Genomic DNA, 26,313 nt, shown 5'->3' on the forward strand with positions numbered 1-26,313 from the left:
AAAACGCACCCTACATGTACCATCCTCTACTGCTCCTAATCAGCGCATATTTGCTCTCAATTCTCGGTGACCGTTCTCACGGACCTCCTGAATGCCGTCCTACTCTCCTTGAGTAGTTCTGCGAGTTCTCATCCCAAGCGTTGCATTGTCCATATAGTTTTATGTGTCTCTGGTGCCCATTTATCCAAGGTCACATCATCTTCAAAACACACCATATATGGACCATTCTCTGCTGTTCCTATTCGGCACATATGTGCTCTCAATTCTAGGTGCTCGGTCTTTATTTACACGGTCCTCCTGACTGCCGTCCTACTACACTTGAATAGTTCTCCACACATGTTCTTGTCTGGATAACCCCATATTATTTCCGTCGTCCTTCTGACAATTGCATTGGCCCTCATCGCTTTATGAGTCTCCCATGCCCATTCATCCAACTCGGTCCACGTCGCCTATATGGGCTTTACGTTCTTTAAGTTCACTTCCCTATGTGTCTTAGCTCTTATCGTCAGTTCATTTGCCATTGCAGATTCTGCCGTATTCCGAATATTCGTTGATCATAGTTTGGCAGCCCATTACTTCAGGTTCACTTAGACTATTCAGTTCATTGAGTTACCAAAGTGGTGAACTTCTCTCTGCCCGATTCCATGTTTAGTTCAATGACAATGTACCACTTTTTATAGCCGAGTCCGAACGACATTCAACATTTCTGTGAAACCACTAGGGAATCACTCAGAAATATCACGAGCATTACTGAGAGCGATAATCGACTGTTGAAAAATGTTGATGTCCGGTCGAAACTGGGATTGAAACCACAATACTTTATGTCCAAGGCGAGTATGCTAACCATTGCACTATGGTGGCTTTCTGAGGATCATGCTTCTGTATTGCAATGCGGTTTTTGATCGAACAGTAATGTCTTATATTGCCTCCATTGGTCTCTGGCAATCTTTGAAAATATTCACGCTTTTGACCTCGCGTTATTTCCGAGAAAATGGCTCATTCCGTTATGGCACGCACTTCCGCCTGCAGGAATAGGATCTCGACGTCTTAATCCTCCACATATACGCCCAATCACGTCCACTCACCCAACATCGATCCACCGCTGTAGCAGTTATTTCCCTCTGATAGCTCTTCTAAGGTACCATTCTCACAGGACCATCTTACTCGCCAGCTTTGGCCACATCAGGTATAGGATCATGGATTATTACGACATTCGCCATTTCACCCACCGTCTCCCCTATTATCCTATAAAGGCTCGTCATGTTCCGTGTTTCCGTCCACTTTCCCAACATCTTCAATCTCATCGCAGTCTTGATTACGAAGCTTTTGATCTGAACTTCTATAAGTCTTAGGTCAAGTATTGTATCCAAGACTCTGGTTGATCTGATTTTCATTATCCCAGTTATGCCAAGACAACATGTCCATTGGACCCGTTTTAAAATTTCTATTTTGCAAATCCCCTCCATTGATGTCCACCAGACTATCGACATGTATGTTAGGATTGGCCTTATTACACTCACATATACCCACATGGTTAGGTTAGGTTATGTGGCAGCCCGATGTATCAGGCTCACTTAGACTATTCAGTCCATTGTGATACCACAGTGGTGAACTTCTCTCTTATCACTGAGTGCTGCCCGATTCCATGTTAAGCTCAATGACAAGGGACCTCCTTTTTATAGCCGAGTCCGAACGGCGTTCCACATTCCAGTGAAACCACTTAGAGAAGCTTTGAAACCCTCAGAAATGTCACCAGTATTACTGAGGTGGGATAATCCACCGCTGGAAAACGTAGCAGGAATCGAACCCACGACCTTGTGTATCCAAGGCGGGCATGCTAACCATTGCACCACGGTGGCTCCCCACATATGTGTCACCTTTGGATTCAGGTTCCATTTAGAGACCACCGCTCTTATGCACAATACCCAACATCTGTAGGCTTCCTAAGTTCTCTCTTTGATGTGGCTCTTCCAATTCAGTTTCCCATCTTAAGTTATTTCCAAGTAATATATCAGGCACTGGTATCGTCTTGGTCAATTCGATATATTGGACATTTTTAGTCCTTCTAGTGAATAGCCATAATTCTGCCTTCTCCGGGATAACATTCAGATCCCTGAGTCTTTCCAGTCATATGCCATGCTCAGGACCAGAGAATAAGGCCTGTCAATTTTTTGTCGGTGGCGGCTGAACCAATACAAATTTGTTCTTTTGCCGCCGATCAAGTATCCATTAAAAAAAATTAATCTCGTAAGGTATCCGAACCACCATGAGATTAGTTGTACTACCAATCTGACAATTAATCTTCCTCATTATTCATCTCTGCTGTCCATGATATTTGATGAAATTTATACAAAATTTTTATGAATTATTTCTCTCAGTACTATGACTATGGCAGCACTCTACTGAGGGACCATTCAATGAAAAATGAATAGATCCTCAATATGTTTCAATTGCAAACTTGTGATCGGATTATAGAAAAAAAATCTTTAAAATAAACACATTGATTGATTTGATCATATATAGAGTGGGATGAGACATTATGTGCTTGGCATAAAGTTAATTCATTTCCACGAAAAGATATCCATACGACGACAACTGGAGATACTAAAAATAAACGAAATGCAAAAAAACCAAAAATCCCTCTCATGTATCCCAAATGCATTTATGTATAATTCTCCTCTCTCCCTGGTAACACAAACAGACACACACACACGCGCGAACAGAGAACATCAACGAGTATCTGTTAAACACACATCTTTCATGGAGTGTTGACTACAGCATGCACACACGCACACATAGTAAAACTGGTATTTAATAGGGAATACGTGCTAAAATCCCTGTTTTGCTCCTCCCATTTGCTTGTTTTTGCATTTTATGAGCAAAAAAATGTATATAGTTAAAAATATTCTTCATAGTATTGTGACATAGAGTAAAAATAGACCAGTGGTAGAGTTACATTCATGCAACAGGAATGACATGACATGCGATGCGATGCGATGCATTTAATGCATTTCCTTTACGCTTTCGAATGCCAGCTAAGATATTATAGTTGGCTTTATTAAATTATTGTTCGGTTTTAGAGTTCGTTTTCATGATAATTACTTCCAGCTATTTGGATAAATTTGGAAAAGGAATATTATTTTTGGTGCGTAAAAGTTTCATTTGGTAAGGATGTAGAAAAATATGGTAAACGGAAAGAATTTTTAAAGGGAGTGTTACAGAACCGATATTTATTGAAGGCACTATGAAAACCATTAGCGTAGCTAGACAATTTTCCTAGGGGGGGGCTATAGCCCCCCTAGCTAAAAATTTATATTTCATTTATTTATATTTCAATTAATGTTTTATTTCATAAAAATGAATAAAAAAATAGACATCAAAATAACTCGAAAATTAATTTATAATAAAGCAAGTAAAAGTAGTTCCACACATTTCCCAGCAAAAAAATTTGGAAGTTCTTCCAAAGACACAACTTTAAAAGCACTTCCAGAAGATGTACTCCCAATGATGTTTTTTATTTTAACTACTCAGGAAGTTCTTTAAATTCAATTTTTATAACTTTGTTTTTTCATACTTTTAATGGGAAATTTTAACTTTTTTGTTTCAAATACCTTAAAAACGAAGTAAGAATTTATAAAATGGTACAAATTGAATTTTGTCGAAAAAAATTCTAAATCCAATCTGAAAAACTTGTGAATTTTTGAAAATATTTGAGGTCAAACGTTTCCGACAAGCATTAGAATCCATAAAAAATTATAAAAATTATTTATTTGACAAAATATAACAGAATTTTTTAATTTACATTCAAAACATTGAATTCGGATCACACCTAAAGAAGTGATGCAAATTCAGTGCAACGGCTGTTGAAATGGAGGACTTCCGTCCTATGACAAGCCCATGTTAAATTCATCGCTTCTTCGCCAATTTTGCACCACTTCCGGATCCAAAAAGATCATTTTCATTACTTTTTTGGCGACGATTTTTTGGCAGGGCTTGTTTATTTAAAAAAAAAATGGAAAATCGTAAATAGGTTTTCAAATTCTGGGGGGGGGGCTAAAATTTTTCTGGGGGGTCTAAGCCCCCTCCCCAGAGGCCTTCCTACGCTTATGATGAAAACTCAAATGAAACATGGGCGCAAAAGCGTGGATGGGCTACAAAATGAAGATGAACAAAAAAACTGCAGCATTGAAATCTACCCAAAGCAAAATTCGGGCTCATTTTTACTTTTAGGTTGGTATTAAGTTCGGATTTAGCCGCTAAAATCAAAAGTAAATCGATAAAAAAAACGTATAAAATTATTTCTTTGATGCAAATTTTATTATAACTTGATGGGGAATAGCCCAAAGCAACTTTTCATAAATTTTATATTCTTTAAAATAAATAATTAAAGAAAAGTAATCGTGAAAATATGACGATTTTAGCGGCTAAACTCGAACTTAATAGCCACCTTTTGATTACAAAAAAAAAATATATGATGACGAAAAAATTAAAAAATTTTGTTAATGTCCTATTAAAATAAAGCCACTCAAGTTAAAAGACTTACCGAAGACCGACCACTTATATTACTTTGGAATCCCGTTAGCCCAATTTGGACTCTGTCCATAGGAGAAAATCTTAAAATCCGTCAGAAGGCGGCCATTTTTGAATCGCTTAAGCCCACTTTGGACTTTGTCCATAGGAGAAAGCCCTAAAAACCCTGGTGGAAGACCGTCTCCTTGTACCACTTTTGAATCGTGTTACATCACTGGCCCCCGGAGACCGCCCACTTATATCACTATGCAATCATATTAAACCACTTTGGACTCTGTCTGTGGGATAAAACTATGAACCCCGGCCATGGGCCGGGAAACTTGTACTGCTTTGGAATCGCGTTAACCTACTTTGGGCTCTATCTATGCGACAAAATTTTGAAACCCTGCAATTAGGTTAACCCACTTTGGACTCTGCCCACTGGAGAAGTCCCATACCCGGATCATCTGTCAACTCTGTCCTTAGGAGAAAACCTTAAACCCCGGCCGAAGACCCCCCCCACTTATGTAACATAAACGGCGACTAATGATCTAAACCCCGACAGAAAGCCGGCCATTTAAAATTCCTCGCGTATCCCATTTTGGACTCTGTCCATAGGAGACAGTTTTAAACCCCAGGCGATGAATCGCGTTAGATAACTTGGGACTCTGTCCATTGGAAAAGGCGAAAGCCGTCCATATATACTCCATATACTTTGGAATCTCGTTAGCTCACTTTGGACACTGGACTTTGGACTACTGATACCCCTTTGGAATCATCCACTTTGAACTCTGTGCATAGGACAAAACCTTATGGTTGGGAGCCACCGTGGTCTAATGGTTAGCATACCCGCCTTGCATACACAGGGTCGTGGGTTCGAACCCAGTTTCGACTTTTGCTGTGGATTATTCCACCTCAGTAATGCTGGTGACATTTCTGAGTTTTTCAAAGCTTTTCGTTTCACTGCAATATGGAACGCCGTCCGGACTCAGCTATAAAAAGGACTCAGCACTGAGCTTAACATAGAATCGGGAAGCACTCAGTCATAAGAGAGAAGTTCACCACTGCGGTTTCACAATGGAGTGATAAGTCTAATTGAGGCTGAAATATCGGGTTGCCACTATACCTAACCTAACCTATGGTCGACCATAGCCCTGCCATTTGTGTCACTTTTGAATCCCGTTGGCCTACTTTGGACTCTGTCCATATGAGAACATTTTAAATTCCGCCCGGAGGCCTGCCACTTTTGTTACATTTGAATCGTGTTAGCCCACTGTGAACTCTGTCCATAAGAGAAATCTTAAACCCCAGCCGAAGGCCGTCCACTTTTGACCCTTTTGAATTGTGTTAGACCACTGTGGACTCTGTCTATAGTACAAAATCTTAAATACCGCCCAAGAGCCGTCCACTTTTACCGCTTCGGTATCGCCAACTTTGGACTCTGTCCATAGGACAAAACCTTATGGGCGACCACGGCCCGGACATTTGTGTCACTTTGGAATCCCGTTGGCCTACCTTGGACTCTTGGTCTATGGGAGAAAATCTTACACCCCGACCAATAGTCGTCCACTTATGTTACTTTTGAATCGCGTATACCACGGTGAACTCTTTCTGTAAGAGAAAATCTTAAAGCCCGGCAAAAGTTCGTCCACTTGTACCACTTCAAGCCGACAATCACGTTAGCCCACTGTTGACTGTCCACAGTAGAAAGTCCTCAACTCTAGCAGAAAACCGGCCACTTATGTTACTATTGAATCGTGTTAGATCATGTTGGAGATTGTTTTAAATCCCTATTACCACTTTGTAATCGCGTTCGACAATTTGGAACTCTGTCCATTAAAGAAGCCTTAAACCCCGACCGAATGCAATCCACTTACATTACTTTGGAAACGCGTTAGCTGACTTTGGACACGGTCCCTAGGACAAAACGTTAAATACCGGCAAACGCCGCTCTCTTATATCACTCTGCAATCACGTTAATCTACTTTGGACTCTGTCCAAAGGAGGTCACTTTTATAACTTAGGAATTGCGACAAAACCTTAAACCCCAAGCAAAGGCCGTCCACCCGCAACGTTTTAAGTTCGCGTTAGCCCAATTTGGACTACGTCTATAGAAGAAAGTCGGAAACCCTACTTCATTTAGGTTTTAAGGTTCCTTTATTGTGGGGCCAAAGGCAAACGATCTCCTGATGAAATACAAACATATCTTGCTTAAGTGCCCAAGATAATTTCCCGGCTCAAGTCAGTACCAGAGACCAATAGCCGACAAAAGGTCAGTAGAGTGTTTCATAGTCGTTCTAGTGCTTAGCGATGAAGTTTGGTAAGGTGCTTTTTTGGGCGCGTTTGAATATGGCCCCCCATGAAGTAGACCCAAAAAAATTTGGTGTTGTTGATTTCCATATAACCTACGTCATTTAGGTTTTGAGGTTCATTTTCATAGCGTCCAAAATCTTGTTATTATTTTTATCGATACAATTTTTTGGGTCCTACTTCGTTTAGGAATTGGGGCACATATTCATAGCGCCAAAAAACACCTTTCCAAACTTCATCGATAGCCATAAAGCGCCTTAAAAAACACTCTATTGACCTCTGGTGCTGACTTGAGCCGGGAAACTATCGTGGACGAAAAGATGTTTGTATTTCGTCAGGAGATCCTTTGCCCTTGGCCCCTTCAAGAACTCTGTGTGCTTATATCAGAGAGTTGTTATGGCACCGTTGAACATTTCGCCTTTCTTTAAATCTCTTTTTCGATGTCATAGTCTGACTACTCGTCTGTAGGTCAACTTTAAGGCCTAATGCTTGGTCATTTTCCAAATTGGGAAATTCAGAAGGAATCCATTGGACCCAGAAGTTGATCGTCATAATTTTGCATACATCAATATCTCTGATATTGGTAATAAGTAACAATTACTAGTCTAGTCTAAAAGTAGTCTGCAGCTCAACTTTTAAGTCTAACTCTTGCTCATTTTCCAATTTTGGAACTTCAGAAGGAATTCACTGGACCCTGAATATTAGCATCGTATTTGTTGCATAAACCAACACTTCATATATTTTAATTAGGTACATATTACGGTAATGCATAGTAGTTACCAGAAATTAGCAATAGGTACCTAATACGTTGACAGACAATTCAGCTCAATGGAATCCACTGGACCCTGGATATAGCATCGTATTTTTTGCATAAACCAACACCTCATACATTCGAATTAGGTACATATTATGGTAATGTGTAATAGCTACCAGAAAGTAGCAATAGGTGCATATTACGTTGATAGTAAATTCAGATCAAGGCTAATGCATCGATGGGTATAAAATCCAACTTTGAAATGTAGACTAGCTACTTAGCCTAATTATTACTCACCGGTTGGGGTTGTGAACTTATCAATTCATCCTTAATCGTTTGTAGAGGATCTTGATGTTCATCCAATATGATATCATCATCCACACCACGCATTGGTTGATCAGCATTCATTTTACGTAGTTCTGCTATTGAATTTGTCTTGGGTGAATACCGAATAAATTTTCCGTCAACGGAACCTTTGAAAAAAGAAGAAAAAACACAAATCAAATAAAAATCGAAATGATGTCCGCATGCTCTAAAAACCTACCTTTCGGTGGTATACTGGTCGAATACAGAAGACCAGCCTGATGCAGAGCATCACCATAACGCTGTGCTGGACCAATACTTCCTAGACCATCAATTTTGCCTATAGATGAAGTGGCTACATACGATGGATAACCAGGACTATTACCACTTATTCCACCACCAGGTCCTCCCACAGAAGGTTTACGTAACTCCTTGCGTAGAGATTCCATGCCACGACCTGTGCTACTGCCACGATGCATATTGGCCAAAGTTTGGAAAGTAAGACGTCGGCGGCTATCACGGCGACCTCCCGTTAGCATAGGCAATTGGGTACTCTCCAGATCATCATAATTCGGAACACCGGGACCCAGAAGACCACCTATGGCCCCTCGGGGTATCGAGGCCACCGTGGTGGGTGGTAGAAAGTCATGAGTTCGTCCATTTCTTAGCTTATAATTATGCTGGCCCGTTGGTATGGTATTGTAGGTTGTATGATTCAGCAAAGGTCTTTGGGCCCCAATCTCTCGCACCGGTACCGAGCTTAGGGTTAGAGTTACAAAACACAAAGTAGCCACACTAAATTGTTGGCGTACCATGGCCGCCGTTGAATGTGGCAAAGAGCGGGGCATAGTGAAGATCGATAATCGATAGCTGTTGATGATATTGAGCGAAAAATTATCAAGTCAAGTCCTCTAAGTCTTCATAAAGTGATGATGCTGATTAAGTTTACCAATGACTATGATTTGGATTATGTAGATACGTTACGTTGTTGTAAGTCAAAAGGACGAGATTTTGGGGGGTTTGCTTCCAGTTAACGCTTACATATGATTCAAGTTAAGGTTTTTGCTTCAAGGATTTTCTTTTCGAATCGTTTTCTTGTAATTGTTAAGATGTTGATTTTTTTATCTCCTTTCTAGGTAGAAGATGTTGTTTTTTTTGCAATAGTTTTTTCCAATTATTTTCCCCTTTCTTTAGGGGGGAATAAAATGTGGGAGTTGTGTATTTTGGTTTTTGCTGTACTTTAAATGCTTTAGCTTTTGTATTTATTACAACACTTTGGCAATGCTTTGTGGATTTTAAAACAAATTCTGTTTCGGGGTATAAACCCGTAAAACCACATTTTTGCTTATAGTTTTTGGACCAATGCAGCTATTTCAAAGACGGAGACAAAAATTCCTGTATTCTCTTAGAACAAAAGAAACATCTGAAAAGAGAAGGAGGGAAATATGTTAATTTTCTTGATCAGGTATGAATTTTATAGATATATGCTAAATTTTTCAAGTACTTAAAATTAAAAGTTCATTGTGTAACTACGAGAGAGCGAGAGGGAGAGAGAGAGAAAGATGTGAAGCACTGTCCCACTTGAGCCATAAAAATCTAACAAAATTTGGAGAAAATTTTACCAAAAAACTACCAAACACAGAAATGCTATTTTGCAAAATTTTATTTCTATAGAAAATTTTGTCAAAATTTTATTTCTAAAGAAATTTTTTTCAAATTTTTTTTTCTATAGAAAATTTTGTCAAAATTGTATTTCTATAGAAAATGTTGTCAAAGTTTTATTTCACCACTGTGGTATCACAATGGATTGAATAGTCTAAGTGAGCCTGATACATCGGGCTGCCACATAACCTAACCTAACCTAACCTTTATTTCTATAGAAAATTTTGTCAAAATTTTATTTCCAAAGAAAAATTTGTCAAAATTTTATTTCTATAAAAAAATTTGTCAAAATTTTATTTCTATAGAATATTTTGTCAAAATTTTATTTCTATAGAAAATGTTGTCAATTTGTTTTTTTTTTCAGTAGAAAATTAGGTCAAAGTTTTATTTCTGTGGAATATTTTGTCAAAATTTTATTTCTATAGAAAATTTTGTCAAAATTTTATTTCTGTGGAATATTTCATCAAAATTTTATTTCTATAGAAAATTTTGTCAAAATTTTATTTCTGTAGAAAATTTTGTCAAAGCTTTATTTCTATAGAAAATTTTGTCATTTTTTTATTTCTATAGAAAATTTTGTCAAAATTTTATTTCTATAGAAAATTTTGTCAAAATTTTATTTTTTAGAAAATTTTGTAAACATTTTATTTCTATAGAAAATTTTGTAAAAATTTTATTTCTATAGAAAAATTTGTCAAAATTTTATTTCTATAGAATATTTTGTCAAAATTTTATTTCTATAGAAATTGTTTTCAAAATTTTATTTCTATAGAAAATTTTGTTAACATTTTATTTCTATAGAAAATTTTGTCTAAATTCTATTTCTATAGAAAAGTTTTATTAAAATTTTATTTCTATAGAAAATTTTGTCAAAATTTTATTTCCAACCTAACCTAAAATATCGATTTAAATCAGAAAAATTTATTAATAATTGTCGAATTTTTGATTGATTCGATTGATTTTATAATGGATAATTGTCTGCCTCCGAATAGACAAATTTACATCGGCTTAGCCGTCAAGCCCCCGGAGGCAAAAATTTAGTGCCAGCCGCCACCGATAATATTGGATCGGCTTCATTCTCTGGTGAAAATACCGTGAGAGCGAATGCAACACATATTGAAAAATGAGCTTGGACTAAAGCCATCGATGTTCCAAAAAGAGCAAGAGCTCACTGGGACACAAAAAGAGGTTATACTGGATAGAGCCAAGGAACTGCTTCGTTTGAAGAAAGTGGCCAATTACAGAATCTGGTTTTCTCCGAAGCCATTTCAAATTGATCAGGTTTTGAAGGAAACGGAAAGATCGAATTTATTTGCCAAAGAGTTCTGTTGACCTCTTTATTTATTTTATTTATTTATTAAAGAATTTAAAACCATAATAAATTATGATTTTAAATGAGATAGTTACTAACAACAAAGATTTTCGACCTAAGCTGAAAATTTACACCAGAACTCAAGCGCCGATAATGATGTAACCCGCCGTAACGGGCGATTGTGGCTTCCACCTCTTATTCATCGACCATGCACCCAGAGAAGGAATATGATCACATCCTAAAACGAAATATTAGTTTTGGACCACGGAGACCATGTAACATATTTCTCACAACCATGTTATTTTCTCGGACATTATGTATCCAATTATGTTTGGGGAAAAACCATAATTTTTGTGGCAAATATATTCCATGTTACCCATTCAAAAATTACATTTTGCTCTAGGAGTTGATCATATTCCTTCTTTGCGTGTGGGGTCTAAATAAATGTCGAATATTATGGGGGAAATATCCTCAAGACAGTATTGCGGCCCAAAACCATGGACCATAGACATTACAACAGGACCCAGCACTATCGTGCTTAGTACACGTCAACCAAGAATGGCTTAAAAATACAGTTCCTAGCTTCATTTTTTCTCTCACACAATGGCCACAAAAATCTACCTATCCCAATTTATTTGCGACTTTTGCGCCAGGGGCATATTGGAGAATAAGATTGGCACTAAAAATGCCAAAGTGTCGATCATTTCAAGACGTCGCTTCGCCGTGAATGGGGCAAAATACCACAGAGCCATTTTCGTGCAGAATGTCTACTGCTTTGTTTGAAGGCCATAATCGGTTGACAAAGGTAGCTGATTCGAATAAATTTACATTGATTCTAAAATTTGAAATTATTTCTGACATTCCGAAATTTTAGACAAGAACAATTCCCTTATGCTACAAAATTTAAATTTGAAAAACTATATAGCGATTTTTCGAACATAATAATTAATTTTTATTCTCTATTCCCGAAATATAAAAAAGAACCCTCGTATGACCCATTCAATACCAATACCATTCGATCTAAATCAATAACAACTACATGTGTCAAATTTTAAGACGATATGTTAGCTTCTTTCATTCGAAATTTAGCGTGATTTCAATAAGCGGACGGACGCACATCGCTAGATCGAACATGACCTACACCAAGTATACTTTATGGGATCTAGACCAATACTTCGGAACGTGTAACACATCCAAGGGTATAAAGGGTATTATATTTACCCGATGCGACAGAGGACATGTTAAACCATTTCTGTCAAAGATCTTGTTTATCCCTTAAATGTGCACTGTATCTTTTAAGATACAACCAGAAAAAAATTCTTACATCTTAAAGTGTTGACCAAATTCTATGAAATCGAGTTTATTGCATTTAAAATATCATAATGATATTTTTAAAAATATGTTTATCATAATGATATTTTTAAAAATGTGTTCATTTTTAAAAATGTGTTTGTAGTAATTCAAAAAACTACAAATTTGAAGATAAATAATATCTACTAGATTTGAACGTAATGTTGGTAAAAACCATGTAGTGTAATAATTTCTTCTCTAAAAACCACTATTTTTTCAAAAAAAAATATTTTTTTTACAAAAATAAAATATTTTTATTTCAGAGAAATCGGTGATCTTATACATTTAAGGGTTATGTGTTACGTTATTCTTAATTGTTTATTCTATTAAATTTGTTGTTCGTTCATACTGCGTTTTATAAAAAAATACATTCCATGGACACAAGAAATACATTATTCCATCAAACAATACAGGCCAAATGACAGCATTTTAGAATAAGGACATGAATTCAATTAAAAGCTATGTAAACTTTCAGAGAACACTAGAGTGGAAGCAATAGTTTTGGAAATTTAAAAATCTTAGCCATATCGTGTTATACCATGGCCTTGCTTTTCCATGGCAAATGAGTATGCAGCAATTAAACTAAGCAGCAAGTAAACTAAGGGTAGACTATTATGGTCACATTATATTGGTCAAGTTAGTTGTAGGCCAAACCAATCTTGGCATTGTAATATCCTTTAGACGAAAATAAATTGCACAATGGCATATGGACAGCCATAAAATGCATGTACTCTTTAAATTCATTTAAGACAAAAAAGAGAAACCTATATGTTATTTAATGAAGAGAGAGAGAGAGAGAATTTTTCTCTTCTTTAAAATATAAGGAAATTGTTGATGTGGAATAAATCGCAAATCCATTTTTCAACATAACATAACTTATATGTCATCCGTATCCATATTGTACTTTATTAAAAAATTATAATTTAATTAATTATTAATTTAATATTTGCTAATATGTTACCTTCCGACATCTTAAGAATGATAGAATAGTGTTTATTAAGTAAGTATAGCAACATCCCCGCAAAAAGAGCGTCGCCGAAAAAGGAGTGAAACTGTTCTGTTTGGATGCGGAAGTAGTGCCAAATTGGCACAGATGCGATTAATTTAACATGGGCTTGTCATACACAGAAAAAACGATCACAAAAATTTTTCCAATTAAAATTTTAATTGAGTTTTAAAAAATATTCAATTAAAAAATTAGTAATTGAAAAAAAAAAACAATCACATAAATTTAATATATCAATTAATTATTTAATTGACTTTGTTGATTTCTACTATAATTTCTGTGATTGAAAACATTTCAATTAAAAATTAATTGGATCAATTAATTTCGTGATTGAAGACAAAAAAAGTTTTTTGTTTTTAGGACGGATGTCCACAATTTCAACAACTTTTGCACTAAATTTGCATCACTTCTTATGGTATGATCCGAATTCAGTGTTTTGGGTAAAAAATTCTGTGATAGTTTGTCCAATAAACAAAATATTCCTCTTCAACTAATAGTATTTCACAAATTTTCTAGAGACAGAGTTTTCTATAGAAATATAAAATTTTGACAAAGATTTCTACAGAAATAAAATTTTAACAAAATTTTCTATAGAAATAAAATGTAGACAAAATTTTCTATAGAAATAAAATTTTGAAAATTTTCTATGGAAATAAAATTTTAACAAAATTTTCTATAGAAATAAAATTTTGAAAAAATTTTCTATAGAAATAAAATTTTGAAAAAATTTTCTATAGAAATAAAATTGTGAGAATATTTGCTATAGAAATAAAACATTTGACAAAATTTTCTATAGAAATAAAATTTTAAAAAATATCTTAGAAATACAATTTTGAAAAAGAATTTTCTATAGAAATAAAATTTTTAAAAAATTTTCTATAGAAATAAAATTGTGAGAATATTTGCTATAGAAATAAAATTTTCTATAGAAATAAAATTTTGAGAAATTTTGCTATAGAAATAAAATTTTGACAAAATGTTCTATAGTAATAAAATTTTGAAAAAATTTCTATGGAAAAAAATTTTAACAAAATTTTCTATAGAAATAAAATTTTGAAAAAATTTTCTATAGAAATAAAATTTTGACAAAATTTTCTATAGAAACAAAATTGTGATAATATTTGCTATAGAAATAAAATTTCGACAAAATTTTCTATTGAAATAAAATTGTGAGAAATTTTGCTATAGAAATAAAATTTCGACAAAATTTTCTATAGAAATAAAACATTTGACAAAATTTTCTATAGAAATAAAATTTTGGCAAATTTCTTTAGAAATAAAATTTTGACAAAATTTTCTATAGAAATAAAATTTTGACAAAATTTTCTATAGAAATAAAAATTTGACAAAATGTTCTATAGGAATAAAATTTTGACAAAATTGCCTATAGAAATGCCCTTTTGACAACATTTTCTATGGAAATAAAATTTTGAAAAAATGTTCTATGGAAATAAAATTTTAACAAAATGTTCTATAAAAAAAAAATTTGACAAAATTTGTTATAGATATAAAATTTACAAAAAAAGTTCTATAGAAATGAAAGATTCACAAAATTTTTTATAGAAAAAAAATTTTCTATAGAAATAAAATTTAAACAACTACAGAAATGAAATATTGACAAAATTTTCTACAGAAATAAAATTTTCACAAAATTTTCTATAGAAATAAAATTTTAACAAAATTTTCTATAGAAATAAAATTTTGACAAAATTTGTTATAGAAGTAAAATTTTGACAAAATTTTCCATGGAAAACTTTTTCTATAGACAAAAAGTTTAACAAAATTTTATATAGAAATACAAATTTGACAATATTTGTTATAGAAATAAAATTTAAACAAAATTTTCTATAGAAATGAAATATTGACAAAGTTTTCCATAGAAATAAAATGTAGACAAAATTATCTATAGAAATAAAATTTTAATAAAATTGTCTATATAAATAAAATTTTGACAAAATTTTCTATAGAAATAAAATTTCGACAAAATTTTCTGTAAAAATAAAATGTTGTCATATTTTTTTCATAGTTTTTGATAAAATTTTCTTCAAATTTTGGTAAATTATTTATGGCTGTGCTTTCAGCGCTTGTATCCCTTGATCAAGCAAATCAAATTGACAATAAATTTGTTATTGGATTCAAAATAGTTCTATCAGCGAAAGCTGGTTCCATTTACTTTTTTAGCATTTTCTAATTTTTTTCATAGAGCAACTATTTAGCATTTAAAAATCGCATTTTTTATCAACGCATTATTTATATCATAACGATCTGAGGTCCGTGAATATACACCTAAATAGATATATTGCAGATTTTAAAAATCTTTAATCTTTAGTTGTTGAACAAATGTTCTGCAGCAGAGACATATGATTCACAATCATAATGAAGTTGGTTTTGGTCGAGCCGAAATAATCACTGTTCTTAATTTAATTTCTTTTTTAGTTTTTCCCAATTTGTTCACCATATTCACATTATGCAGGCCTTCATTTTCTTATATTTTATTATCACTTGCTATTTGATTTTCTTTTTTGCAAAGTTACTCACAAAACTGTGGCATTTTTGAGCCCTTGATTTCCATTATATTTTATATAATTTTACTTTATTTTAATTTTTTTGCAAGTAGTTTTTTCTATTCTATTAATTTCAAATGAGTATTTTTATATATTTTTATATATTCACTTTTATTTAGTTTCTCTGTTTTTCATCATATATTCTTGCTACAAATTTCACCAAAAAGGACACACTCTTTTTTATGGGGCGTCGTTCAATTTCACTTTTAACATTTCTCGTTTCGCTTTTTGGCCTGACAGTTCTTTTCGTCTTTTTTCTTTTGATGTCCTTTTTTCGGTATTCTTGTTGTTCTTCTATTTTTTCACTTTTCTGAAACTTTGAAGAAGATGTTGTTGATGCTTTTGGTTTTGTTGTTACTATTGTTACTGGTTTATTACATTTTTTGAGCGTGATTTTTGTTTGGGCCCCATTTAGATTTATGCCTATATATATGTAAGGCCATACGAATGTCTATACAACCTTAGATGTTTGTGTGTATGTAAGTGAATGTATGTATGTGATGTGTTTATGTGTGTATTTGTATGCTGGATATACAATCAAATTCGTTTTTACAATCAATCTTTTCAATTTTTTTTATTGTTGTTGTTATTGTCTTCTCTGTTTTTGTCCAAAACATCATAACAACAACAACAACAACAAATACCCATAACGAGATGGATAACGAACATCAGACGATTTGGCCAAAAATAAAATGATGCTACAGTAATGCTGATGCTGGTGGTAAACACAGAACAAAGAGAGTAACCAAAAGCCCTCGTTGGTCATAAAGATAAAGAGAGAAATAATGATAAAGAGAGGGAGCTCACTGTCGAATAGGCAGCAAATATATTTCTATAATACATATTTTCAAGGAAAACGTTCGCAACACAATGGCAAAACAAAATATTAAGTTAATAAAAATCGATATTCTATAAAATAAATTAATGTAATTAAAACAAATATTATAAAACAATATATCCAATTGTAGGGGCCAAAAGAAATTAATACATAACGGAACTCCTTTCCCAATCGATTCTCAATTGTACTAACACGCTGAGATAATTAAATACTGTTAAATATTAATAACATAATAGCACACATATGTTAATATTCTGTTAACTCTCTCGCTCTCCCTCTCTCTCTTTCTACTCCATACATATTATCTCCAAATCTCTTAATATAAAATAAGCACCTCAATGGAGTTTATATAGACTCCTATTGTCTATTGAAAGAAGTTATCTGGGTTTTGCTCTTTACCTTTACATTACACATATTTTTTGGAAATTTAACAGAGTTTTGTGTGCAGAGGAGTTAATATATCTGTTGTTACTCTTTTTCCTATGGTTTAGCAATATCTATACGATTTTTTCGTTGCCGTTTTCTTTTATTCTTTATGTTACATTACACTATTTACATCTTTCGCAACTTTGTTGCATTTTCCGTCGTTGTAAATGTATTAGTGTATTTGTAAATTATACTATAATTATTTGTGACTTCGTTGTGTCTTTCGTTAGCATACGAATGCAAAACAACTTCGTCTGAACTTCTGCAAAATACTAAATCGGTAATGACGTTGCCAATTCGTTTAATTTTTCTTACTTTGCAACAATTTGGGTGATATTACTCGACGGTGGTAGCCACTGTGTTGCAATGGCCCACCATGTATACAAAAAGGTGTAGGTTTAATCCCAATTTCGATCAAACACCAAAAAATTTGTCATCGGTGGATTATACCATCAAAGCTTCCCTATACCCGTCTGTAGACTTTCTTTACTTGTTTTTATACAGTAAAACTGTTCCATGATTTAGATCTCAAATCCCATGGGATCGATGTCTTTACGCGCCCCATTATATATGTGTAAGCACATTTCCCTCTAATGTCATAGTGTTTTCAGGCGTACATGTGTAACGCCTAAAATTATGCAATGAAATTAAACGGTACAATTTGAATAACAAAACAAGTATATACGGCCGTAAGTTCGGCCAGGCCGAATCTTATGTACCCTCCACCATGGATTGCGTAGAAAATTCTACGAAAGACTGTCATCCACAATCGAATTACTTGGGTTGAGGTATCTTAAAACTTCTTAACATCGTTTTCTAAATTGTGAGTTAGTCCATACGTGGTATATATTAGACAAAAAAGTTAGGTATAGTTAAGTCTACAAATAATTACGAATCGATATAGACTTTTTGCACGGTACGTGGAGAGCCAGAATTAAAATATGGGGGTCGCTTATATGGGGGCTATATACAATTATGAACTTGATACACCCAGAGAAGGAATATGATCACCTCAAACATATTTTAAGGTTTTCGCAACCATGTTATGTTCTCGGAAAGCATGTATCTGATTTCGGCAAGCAGGTTATATTTGACTGTAAAATAACATTTTAGTGACAAACATGTTACATGGTCACCATACAAAAATAACATTTTGCTCTTGAAACATGTTTGAGGTGATCATATTCCTTCTCTGCGTGTATGGACCAATTTTTGTGTGATTGGAAATCGATTTATCTGTGGGATATATATAACTATAGACCGATATGGACCTAGTTAGGCATGATTGTTAACGACCATATACTAGCACAATGTACCAAATTTCAACTCACTCGGATGAAATTTGCTCTTCCAAGAGGCTCCAAAACCAAATCTCGGGATCTGTTTATATGGGGCTATATATGATTATGGACTGGTATGGACCACTTTTGGCATGGTTGTTAAATATCATATACGATCACCACGTACCAAATTTCAAGCAGATCGGATAAATTTTGCTTCTCCAAAAGCCACTGGAGGTCAAATCTGGGGATCGGTTTATATGGGAGCTATATATAATTATGGGCTGATAGGAACCAAGTCCTGCATGGTTGTTGGATACCATATACTAACATCACGTACCAAATCTGGGGATCGGTTTATATGGGGATCGGTTTATATGGGGATCGGTTTATATGGGGCCTATATATAATTATGGACCGATACCGACCAATTTTTGCATGGGAGTTTAAGGCCTAATATTAACACCACGTACCAAATTTCAACTGAATCAGATGAATTTTGGTCTTCCAAGAGGCTCCGGAGGTCAAATCTGGTAATCGGTTTATATGGGAGCTATATATAATTATGGACCGATGTGGACCAATTTTTGCATGGTTGTTAGAGACCATATACTAACACCATGTACCAAATTTCAGCCGGATCGGATGAAATTTGGTATATAGAAGTCTAACAAATTTTGTTCAGATCGGGTCAGTTTTAAATGTATGTATAACTTTTTTATATGTAACACCCAACACATTTGACGGATTTGATATGGTATCGAAAATGTGGTTCTACAAAGTGGTGCAGGGTATAATAAAGTCGGCCTCGCCCGATTTTATACTTTCCTTACTAGTTGTTTAGTAAACTTGTGCACTAGATTTGTATAAAACTTTTTTTTCTCATTTTTAGTTCACGTCATTAAAGTAAACAAAAAATTATTAAAATAAAGAACATTTGCTCACATTGTGCAAAATTTAACTAAAATCAATTAATCTTCATGAACTAAAAAAAGTTCAGTTGGTATTAGCGCACCATTTTTTGAGTGCATAAGGTGACAGAGTCCTACAAGTTCACTTGAATCCGAAGATTTTGACCTTCCCTTAAGGATTTTGTTATAGATTCCGAGCCAAAGATGCGGCTTCTTTAAAATAAAGAGAGTTTTTAGCGACATATCTGGCTTTAAATCTAGGATCAATCAAAATAAAATTATCAAATTTTCATTCTCTTTTCGCCATATATTAGTTAAGCTATTCACGACAAACAAATGCCACTTTAAAAATCCAAATTAGTACGGATACTTCAAAGTAAAAAATGTTTTCTTTATTCCAAAAAAAAACTTTTAACCAAAGATGCAAAATCCTCAAAATAAGTATTAGCCTATATTTGAAGCGTTTTTATCTTAAATCTAAAGTTTCAATATTTCAGTTCATTGAAGGACAATTTATCTAAATCAAATATGTGTTTCTTTACTTTAACGGAGGGACGCAAATTTACAAAGTTTTTGTCCTTAATTAAATGAAAAAATAATTTTTGAAGCAAATATTATAAGCATTATTTTAATTAAAATTTCATTATTTTAAAAAAATTTGTCCTCAATATTTTGTCAATTTTACATCCTAAATTTTAGGCTGCGCAACATAATCTTTAATATCACGTAAATATGTTTTTTTTTTTTATTGTGCAGTTTAAATTACTAAGAATCCAATTGAGTTAACAAGTCTGTAGGATTTGTCTAATATTTACACATTTTTTTTTTAGATAATTATTTTTTATCGTGGCAATACTTTAAAATCCATCATAATAGAGGCGGCATCTACCCCTATATATAGGATTATGATAATATATTTAGTTTACGTTTTTCATTTGTTATATCAGCCCCCATCGTACAAACACACACACTGACATGTGTATAGAACTCTAAAAACACATACATATATAAGACCCAAAGGACAAACATGCACACTTAAGATTTTAGTTTTTATTTTTCTTTTGCTACATATCGCGTTTTTACTATGTTTTATTGCTTTAGCTATTGCAAATGTCATTTATGGTAGATGTGGCTTCAATGTTAAGTTGTTTGTTTCGAATAGGCACCCCTGTACTACTACTACATTTATCCTGTGTCATAGAGCGGACGTTTGTGCATTTGAATATTTACATGAGATGACTATACAACACATCGTACATACATAACAACGCTATGTAGCTTTATTTGGTTGCTGTTTACTATCATCGTATAGTGTAGTATAGTTTAGTGTACTCGTACGTAGGCTCCCCCACAAAAGGAAATATATTTGAGAGTATGTGTATGTGTGTGAATAACCTATCACTCTGCAGTTGTAACTGCTTTTAGTGCTGGGGACTTGCAATGAACTCCAATCCACTCACTTCACACACACACACACACACATATTTCAAACAAAACATACGCTCCCCTATATATTAATTTCATGTTATATTTGAATAGGGGGAGCGAGATTCTCTTTGCATATTTGTTTTGATGTTTGTTTGTTTGTCTTTTTTTACAACTTCACTATTCCCCTAATACACCCATGCAAGAGCCTTTAATATGAAACAACACTCATTTAATGTAGAATGTAGATACATTTCTACTCTGTGAGTGTGTTTGTGTATGTTCTACCATCGTATTCAATTTCTGTTGAGTATTTTCAAGATGGCGTCCTTTGTGTGTTTTCTGAACCTACAACAACATAAAACTCGAAATGTAAGTTCGAACATAGATAGAGAGAGAGAGGGAGAATTTTAGCTCTCGGTATCATCGGTAAGTAAGCAACCAAGCATTCATACGATAATAACAACAAAAAACTTCGGAAAAAAATTGTGCTGGAATAGATAAACACTAAAAAAGAAAGCAATACACACATGCACACACAGCTGCAGACAGATGTATGGAATTCATAGCAATCATACGCCGTGGTGGACCTTTCGTTTTGTATACAATTTTGCAATTGACATTCCTCAAAATGAAAAAAAAACAATGGAGTATTACATATTTTTAAATAACGAAATTGATACGCAAATTATTTTGCAGATTTAGCTATTCGAAAATTTCTTTTGGGAAAAAATTATAAAACTTGTAAAAATTTTTATTGAAAATTTCTTAAGTTCGTTTTATCTCTATATTCGAAATCATAAATTGCTAGGAAAAATTAGAGCCCTCATCACTACTTATTACTAGATCCATAGTTTCTTCCATTACAAAATTGAGAGTCAATGTATATATTAATCCAAGTTGCAATATGGACTATTTGGGTACACACATCTATTGATGAGTATAACTCCGAAAGGACATAAAGCTGGACTTGAAGGTCATTATGGGACAAAAGGCGAGCAAAAAAGTGGTCCCTACGTCATTGCTTATTACCAGATCTATAATTTCATCGATCACTAAATTGAGGGCAAATTGAGATATTAAAACAAATTCCGATATGGACTATTTTGATACATATACCTATTGGTGGCTATAACATAACTCCTTTCGAAGTCATACTGAACACGAAGCTGGACTTTATTGGAGAAAAGACGAGGGAGTCCACAATATTCTTGTACTCGTGCAATATGTCAATAGCGAAAAAGTGGTGACTAAGACTATGCCACCTATCACTGTGATCGGAAAGGCAGTCTTATATTGCAGTTCTCAATATAAGACAATATCAGCCAAATAGAGTGGACAATAGTCTGGCAATATCAGTTTTGAACAGGGAATTAGAACTTTTAATTTCCATTAAAGAATTCAACGTTAAAAACAGGAAACGGTAAGTCCCTGATCAGCAATGCTCCGCTCGTTACAGCATCGACGACAAGGCGAATATCCGGTTGACCGGAGTAATCACATAGTTTTTTTGTCGCTTAGGATTGTCGTAGTGGTTCTCTTTTCACCACCAGTAACGATGCGAAATCCTTTCCTTTGGTTGCCGTCCCGAAACCTGACATAGTAAGAACCAAAAATATTTTGTTGTTTACACTCCCGGCAAATGACAGTAATTAAATCAATCATTATTAATAATTGAATGTTATTTAAAATTCAAAACGATTTTCTAAATATAGGCAGCCCATTATTTTATACAAATGAAAATTTTGACCAATCGTAATTTTGACAAAATAGAAATGAAATTTTGACAAAATTTTCCATAGAAATTGGAAATTTGACAAAATTTCCTATAGAAATTGGAATTTTGACAAAACTTCCTATAGAAATGAAAATTTGACAAAATTTCCTATAAAAATGAAATTTTAATAAAATTTCCTATAAAATTAAATTTTGGCAAAATTTTATATAGAATTAAATTTTGATCAAATTTCCTATAGAAATGAAACGTTAATAAAATTTCCTATAGAAATGAAATTTTAATAAAATTTCCTGTTGAAATGAAAGTTGACAAGATTTCTTATAGAAATTAAATTTTGACCAAATTTCCTATAGAAATGATAAAATTAAAAATTTTGACAAAATTTTCCATAGAAATTGGAATTTTGACAAAATTTCTTATAGCAATGAAATTTTGACAAAATTTCCTAAAGAAATGAAATTTTGACAAAATTTTCTATAAAAATGAAATTTTGACAAAATTTTCTATAGAAATCGGAATTTGAAAAAGTTTCCTATAGAAATTTAAATTTGGACAAAATTTTTTACAGAAATTGGAATTTTGTCAAAATTTCCTGTACAACTTAAAATTATGGCAAAACTTCCTATAGAAATTGGAATTTTGACAAAATTTCTTAAGAAATTAAATTTTTACAAAATGTCCTATAGAAATAAAATTTTGACAAAATTTTCTAGAGAAATTGGAATTTTGACAAAATTTCCTAAAGAAATTCGAATTTTGCCAAAATTTCCTAAAGAAATGAAATTTTGACAAAATTTTCTATAAAAATGAAATTTTGACAAAATTTTCTATAGAAATCGGAATTTGAAAAAGTTTCCTATAGAAATTTAAATTTGGACAAAATTTTTTACAGAAATTGGAATTTTGCCAAAATTTCCTGTACAACTTAAAATTATGGCAAAACTTCCTATAGAAATTGGAATTTTGACAAAATTTCTTAAGAAATTAAATTTTTACAAAATGTCCTATAGAAATAAAATTTTGACAAAATTTTCTAGAGAAATTGGAATTTTGACAAAATTTCCTAAAGAAATTCGAATTTTGCCAAAATTTCCTATAGAAATAAAATTTTGACAAAATTTTCTATAGAAATGAATTTTTGACAAAATTTTCTATAGAAATCGGGATTTGAAAAAGTTTCCTATAGAAATTTAAATTTGGACAAAATTTCTTACAGAAATTGGAATTTTGCCAAAATTTCCTGTACAACTTAGAATTTTGACAAAACTTCCTATAGAAATTGGAATTTTTACAAAATTTCTTAAGAAATTAAATTTTGACGAAATTTCCTCTAGAATTGAAATTTTGACAAAATTTCCTAAAGAAATAAAATTTTGAAAAAATCTTCTAGAGAAATTGGAAGTTTAACAAAATTTCCTAAAGAAATTGGAATTTTGCCAAAATTTTCTATAGAAATAAAATTTTGACAAAATTTTCTATAGAAATGAAATTTTGACAAAATTTTCTATTGAAATCGGAATTTGAAAAAGTCCTATAGAAATTTAAATTTGGACAAAATTTCTTACAGAAATTGGAATTTTGCCAAAATTTCCTGTACAACTTAGAATTTTGACAAAACTTCCTATAGAAATTGGAATTTTTACAAAATTTCTTAAGAAATTAAATTTTGACGAAATTTCCTCTAGAATTGAAATTTTGACAAAATTTCCTAAAGAAATAAAATTTTGACAAAATTTTCTAGAGAAATTGGAATTTTGACAAAATTTCATAAAGAAATTGAAATTTTGCCAAAATTTCGTATATAAATAAAATTTTGACAAAATTTTCTATAGAAATTGTGATAGAACTGAAATTTTGACAAAATTTTCTATAGAAATCGGAATTTGAAAAAGTTTCCTACAGATATTTAAATTTGGACAAAATTTCTTACAGAAATTGGAATTTTGCCAAAATTTCCTGTACAACTTAGAATTTTGGCAAAACTTCCTAAAGAAACTGGAATTTTGACAAAATTTTTTAAGAAATTAAATTTTGACAAAATTTCCTATTGAAATAAAATTTTGACAAAATTTTCTAGAGAAATTGGAATTTTGACCAAATTTTGTATAGAAATAAAATTTTGACAAAATTTTCTAGAAAAATTGGAATTTTGACAAAATTTTCTAGAGAAATTGGAATTTTGACAAAATTTCTTGTAGAACTTAGACTTTTGGCAAAACTTCCTATAGAATTGGAATTTTGACAAAATTTCCTATAGAAATGAAATTTTGATAAAACTTCCTATAGAAATTGGAATTTTGACAAAAATTTCCTATAGAACTTGGAATTTTGACAAAACTTCGTGTAGAACTTAGAATTTGGCAAAACTTCCTATAGAATTGGAATTTTGACAAAATTTCCTATAGAAATTGGAATTTTGACAAAATTTCTTATAGAGCTTAGAATTTTGGCAAAACTTCCTATAGAATTGAAATTTTGACAAAATTTTCTACACAAATGAAATTTTGATAAAATTTCCTATAGAAATTGAAATTTTGGCAACATTTCTTATAGAAGTGAAATTTTGTCAAAATTTCCTATAGAAATGAAACTTTGACAAAATTTCCTATAGAAATTGGAGTTTTAATAAAATTTCCTATAGAAATTAAATTTTGATAAAATTTCCTATAGAAATGAAATTTTGACAAAATATCCTTAGAAATTAATCTTTCTTAGTGCCTGGATAACCTGAAATTTTTATACCCTGCGCCACACTGTGGAACAGGATATTATAAGTTAGTGCATATGTTTGCAACACCCAGAAGGAGACGAGATAGACACATGGTGTCTAATGCTCAGGGTGGGTCCCTGAGTCGATCTAGCCATGTCCGTCTGTCTGTGAACACATTTTTGTGATCAAAGTCTAGGTCCCAGTTTAAATCCAATCGCCTTCAAATTTAGCGCAAGTTCCTGTTTTGGGTCAGAATAGAACCCTATTGATTTTGGAAGAAATCTGTTCAGATTTAGATATAGCTCCCATATATATCTTTCGCCCGATATGCACTTATATGGACCTAGAAGTCAGAGTTTTACCCTGATTTGCTTGAAATTTTGCACAAACATAACACTTGGTCGTATAGTCAAGTGTGCATAATTTGATTGAAATCGGTTCAGATTTAGATATAGCTCCCATATATATCTATCGCCCTATATGACTTATATGGCTCCAGAAGTCAGAGTTTTACCCTAATTTGCTTGAAATATTGCACCAGGAGAACAATAGGTTCTATAGTTAGGTGTGCCAAATTTGATTGAAATCGGTTCAGATTGAGATATAGCTTATAATAACACTCTTCGCCCGATATAGACTTATATGGCCCCAGAAGCCAGAGTTTTAGCCCAATTTGGTTGAAATTTTGGACTAGAAGTACAATTAGTAGTGTAGTCAAGTGTGCTAAATTTTATTGAAATCGGTTCAGATTTAGATATAGCTCCCATATATATCTTTCGCCCGATTTTTCCATCATATGACCACAGAGTTCAAAGTTGGAGTCCGATTTAAGTGAAATTTTTCACAGGGAGTAGAATTAAAATACTAAGTATGCATGTAAAATTTGGTTGAAATCGGTTCAGATTTCTATATAGCTTCCATATATATATATATATATATATATATATATATATATATATATATATATATATATATATATATATATATATATATATATATATATATATATATATATATATATATATATATATATATATATATATATATATATATATATATATATATATATATATATATATATATATATATATATATATATATATATATATATATATATATATATATATATATATATATATATATATATATATATATATATATATATATATATATATATATATATATATATATATATATATATATATATATATATAT

The 26,313-nt window shown here is 32.4% G+C and overlaps 1 protein-coding gene across 1 annotated transcript in view; it reads right to left on the minus strand.

Moving 5' to 3' along the window:
- Alk (Anaplastic lymphoma kinase) overlaps positions 1-26,313 on the minus strand; it is a 76,342-nt gene that overhangs the window by 14,691 nt on the left and 35,338 nt on the right. The window contains exons 2-3 of the mRNA XM_075312710.1: positions 8,118-9,299; positions 7,871-8,046 (exon numbers count right to left, since the gene is read on the minus strand). Coding sequence (XP_075168825.1) covers positions 7,871-8,046; positions 8,118-8,724 — 783 coding nt within the window. The 5' untranslated portion in view covers positions 8,725-9,299. The remainder of the gene's footprint in view (positions 1-7,870; positions 8,047-8,117; positions 9,300-26,313) is intronic.

Source organism: Haematobia irritans, chromosome 5, assembly GCF_050003625.1.
Source record: "Haematobia irritans isolate KBUSLIRL chromosome 5, ASM5000362v1, whole genome shotgun sequence".
NCBI lineage: Eukaryota > Metazoa > Arthropoda > Insecta > Diptera > Muscidae > Haematobia > Haematobia irritans.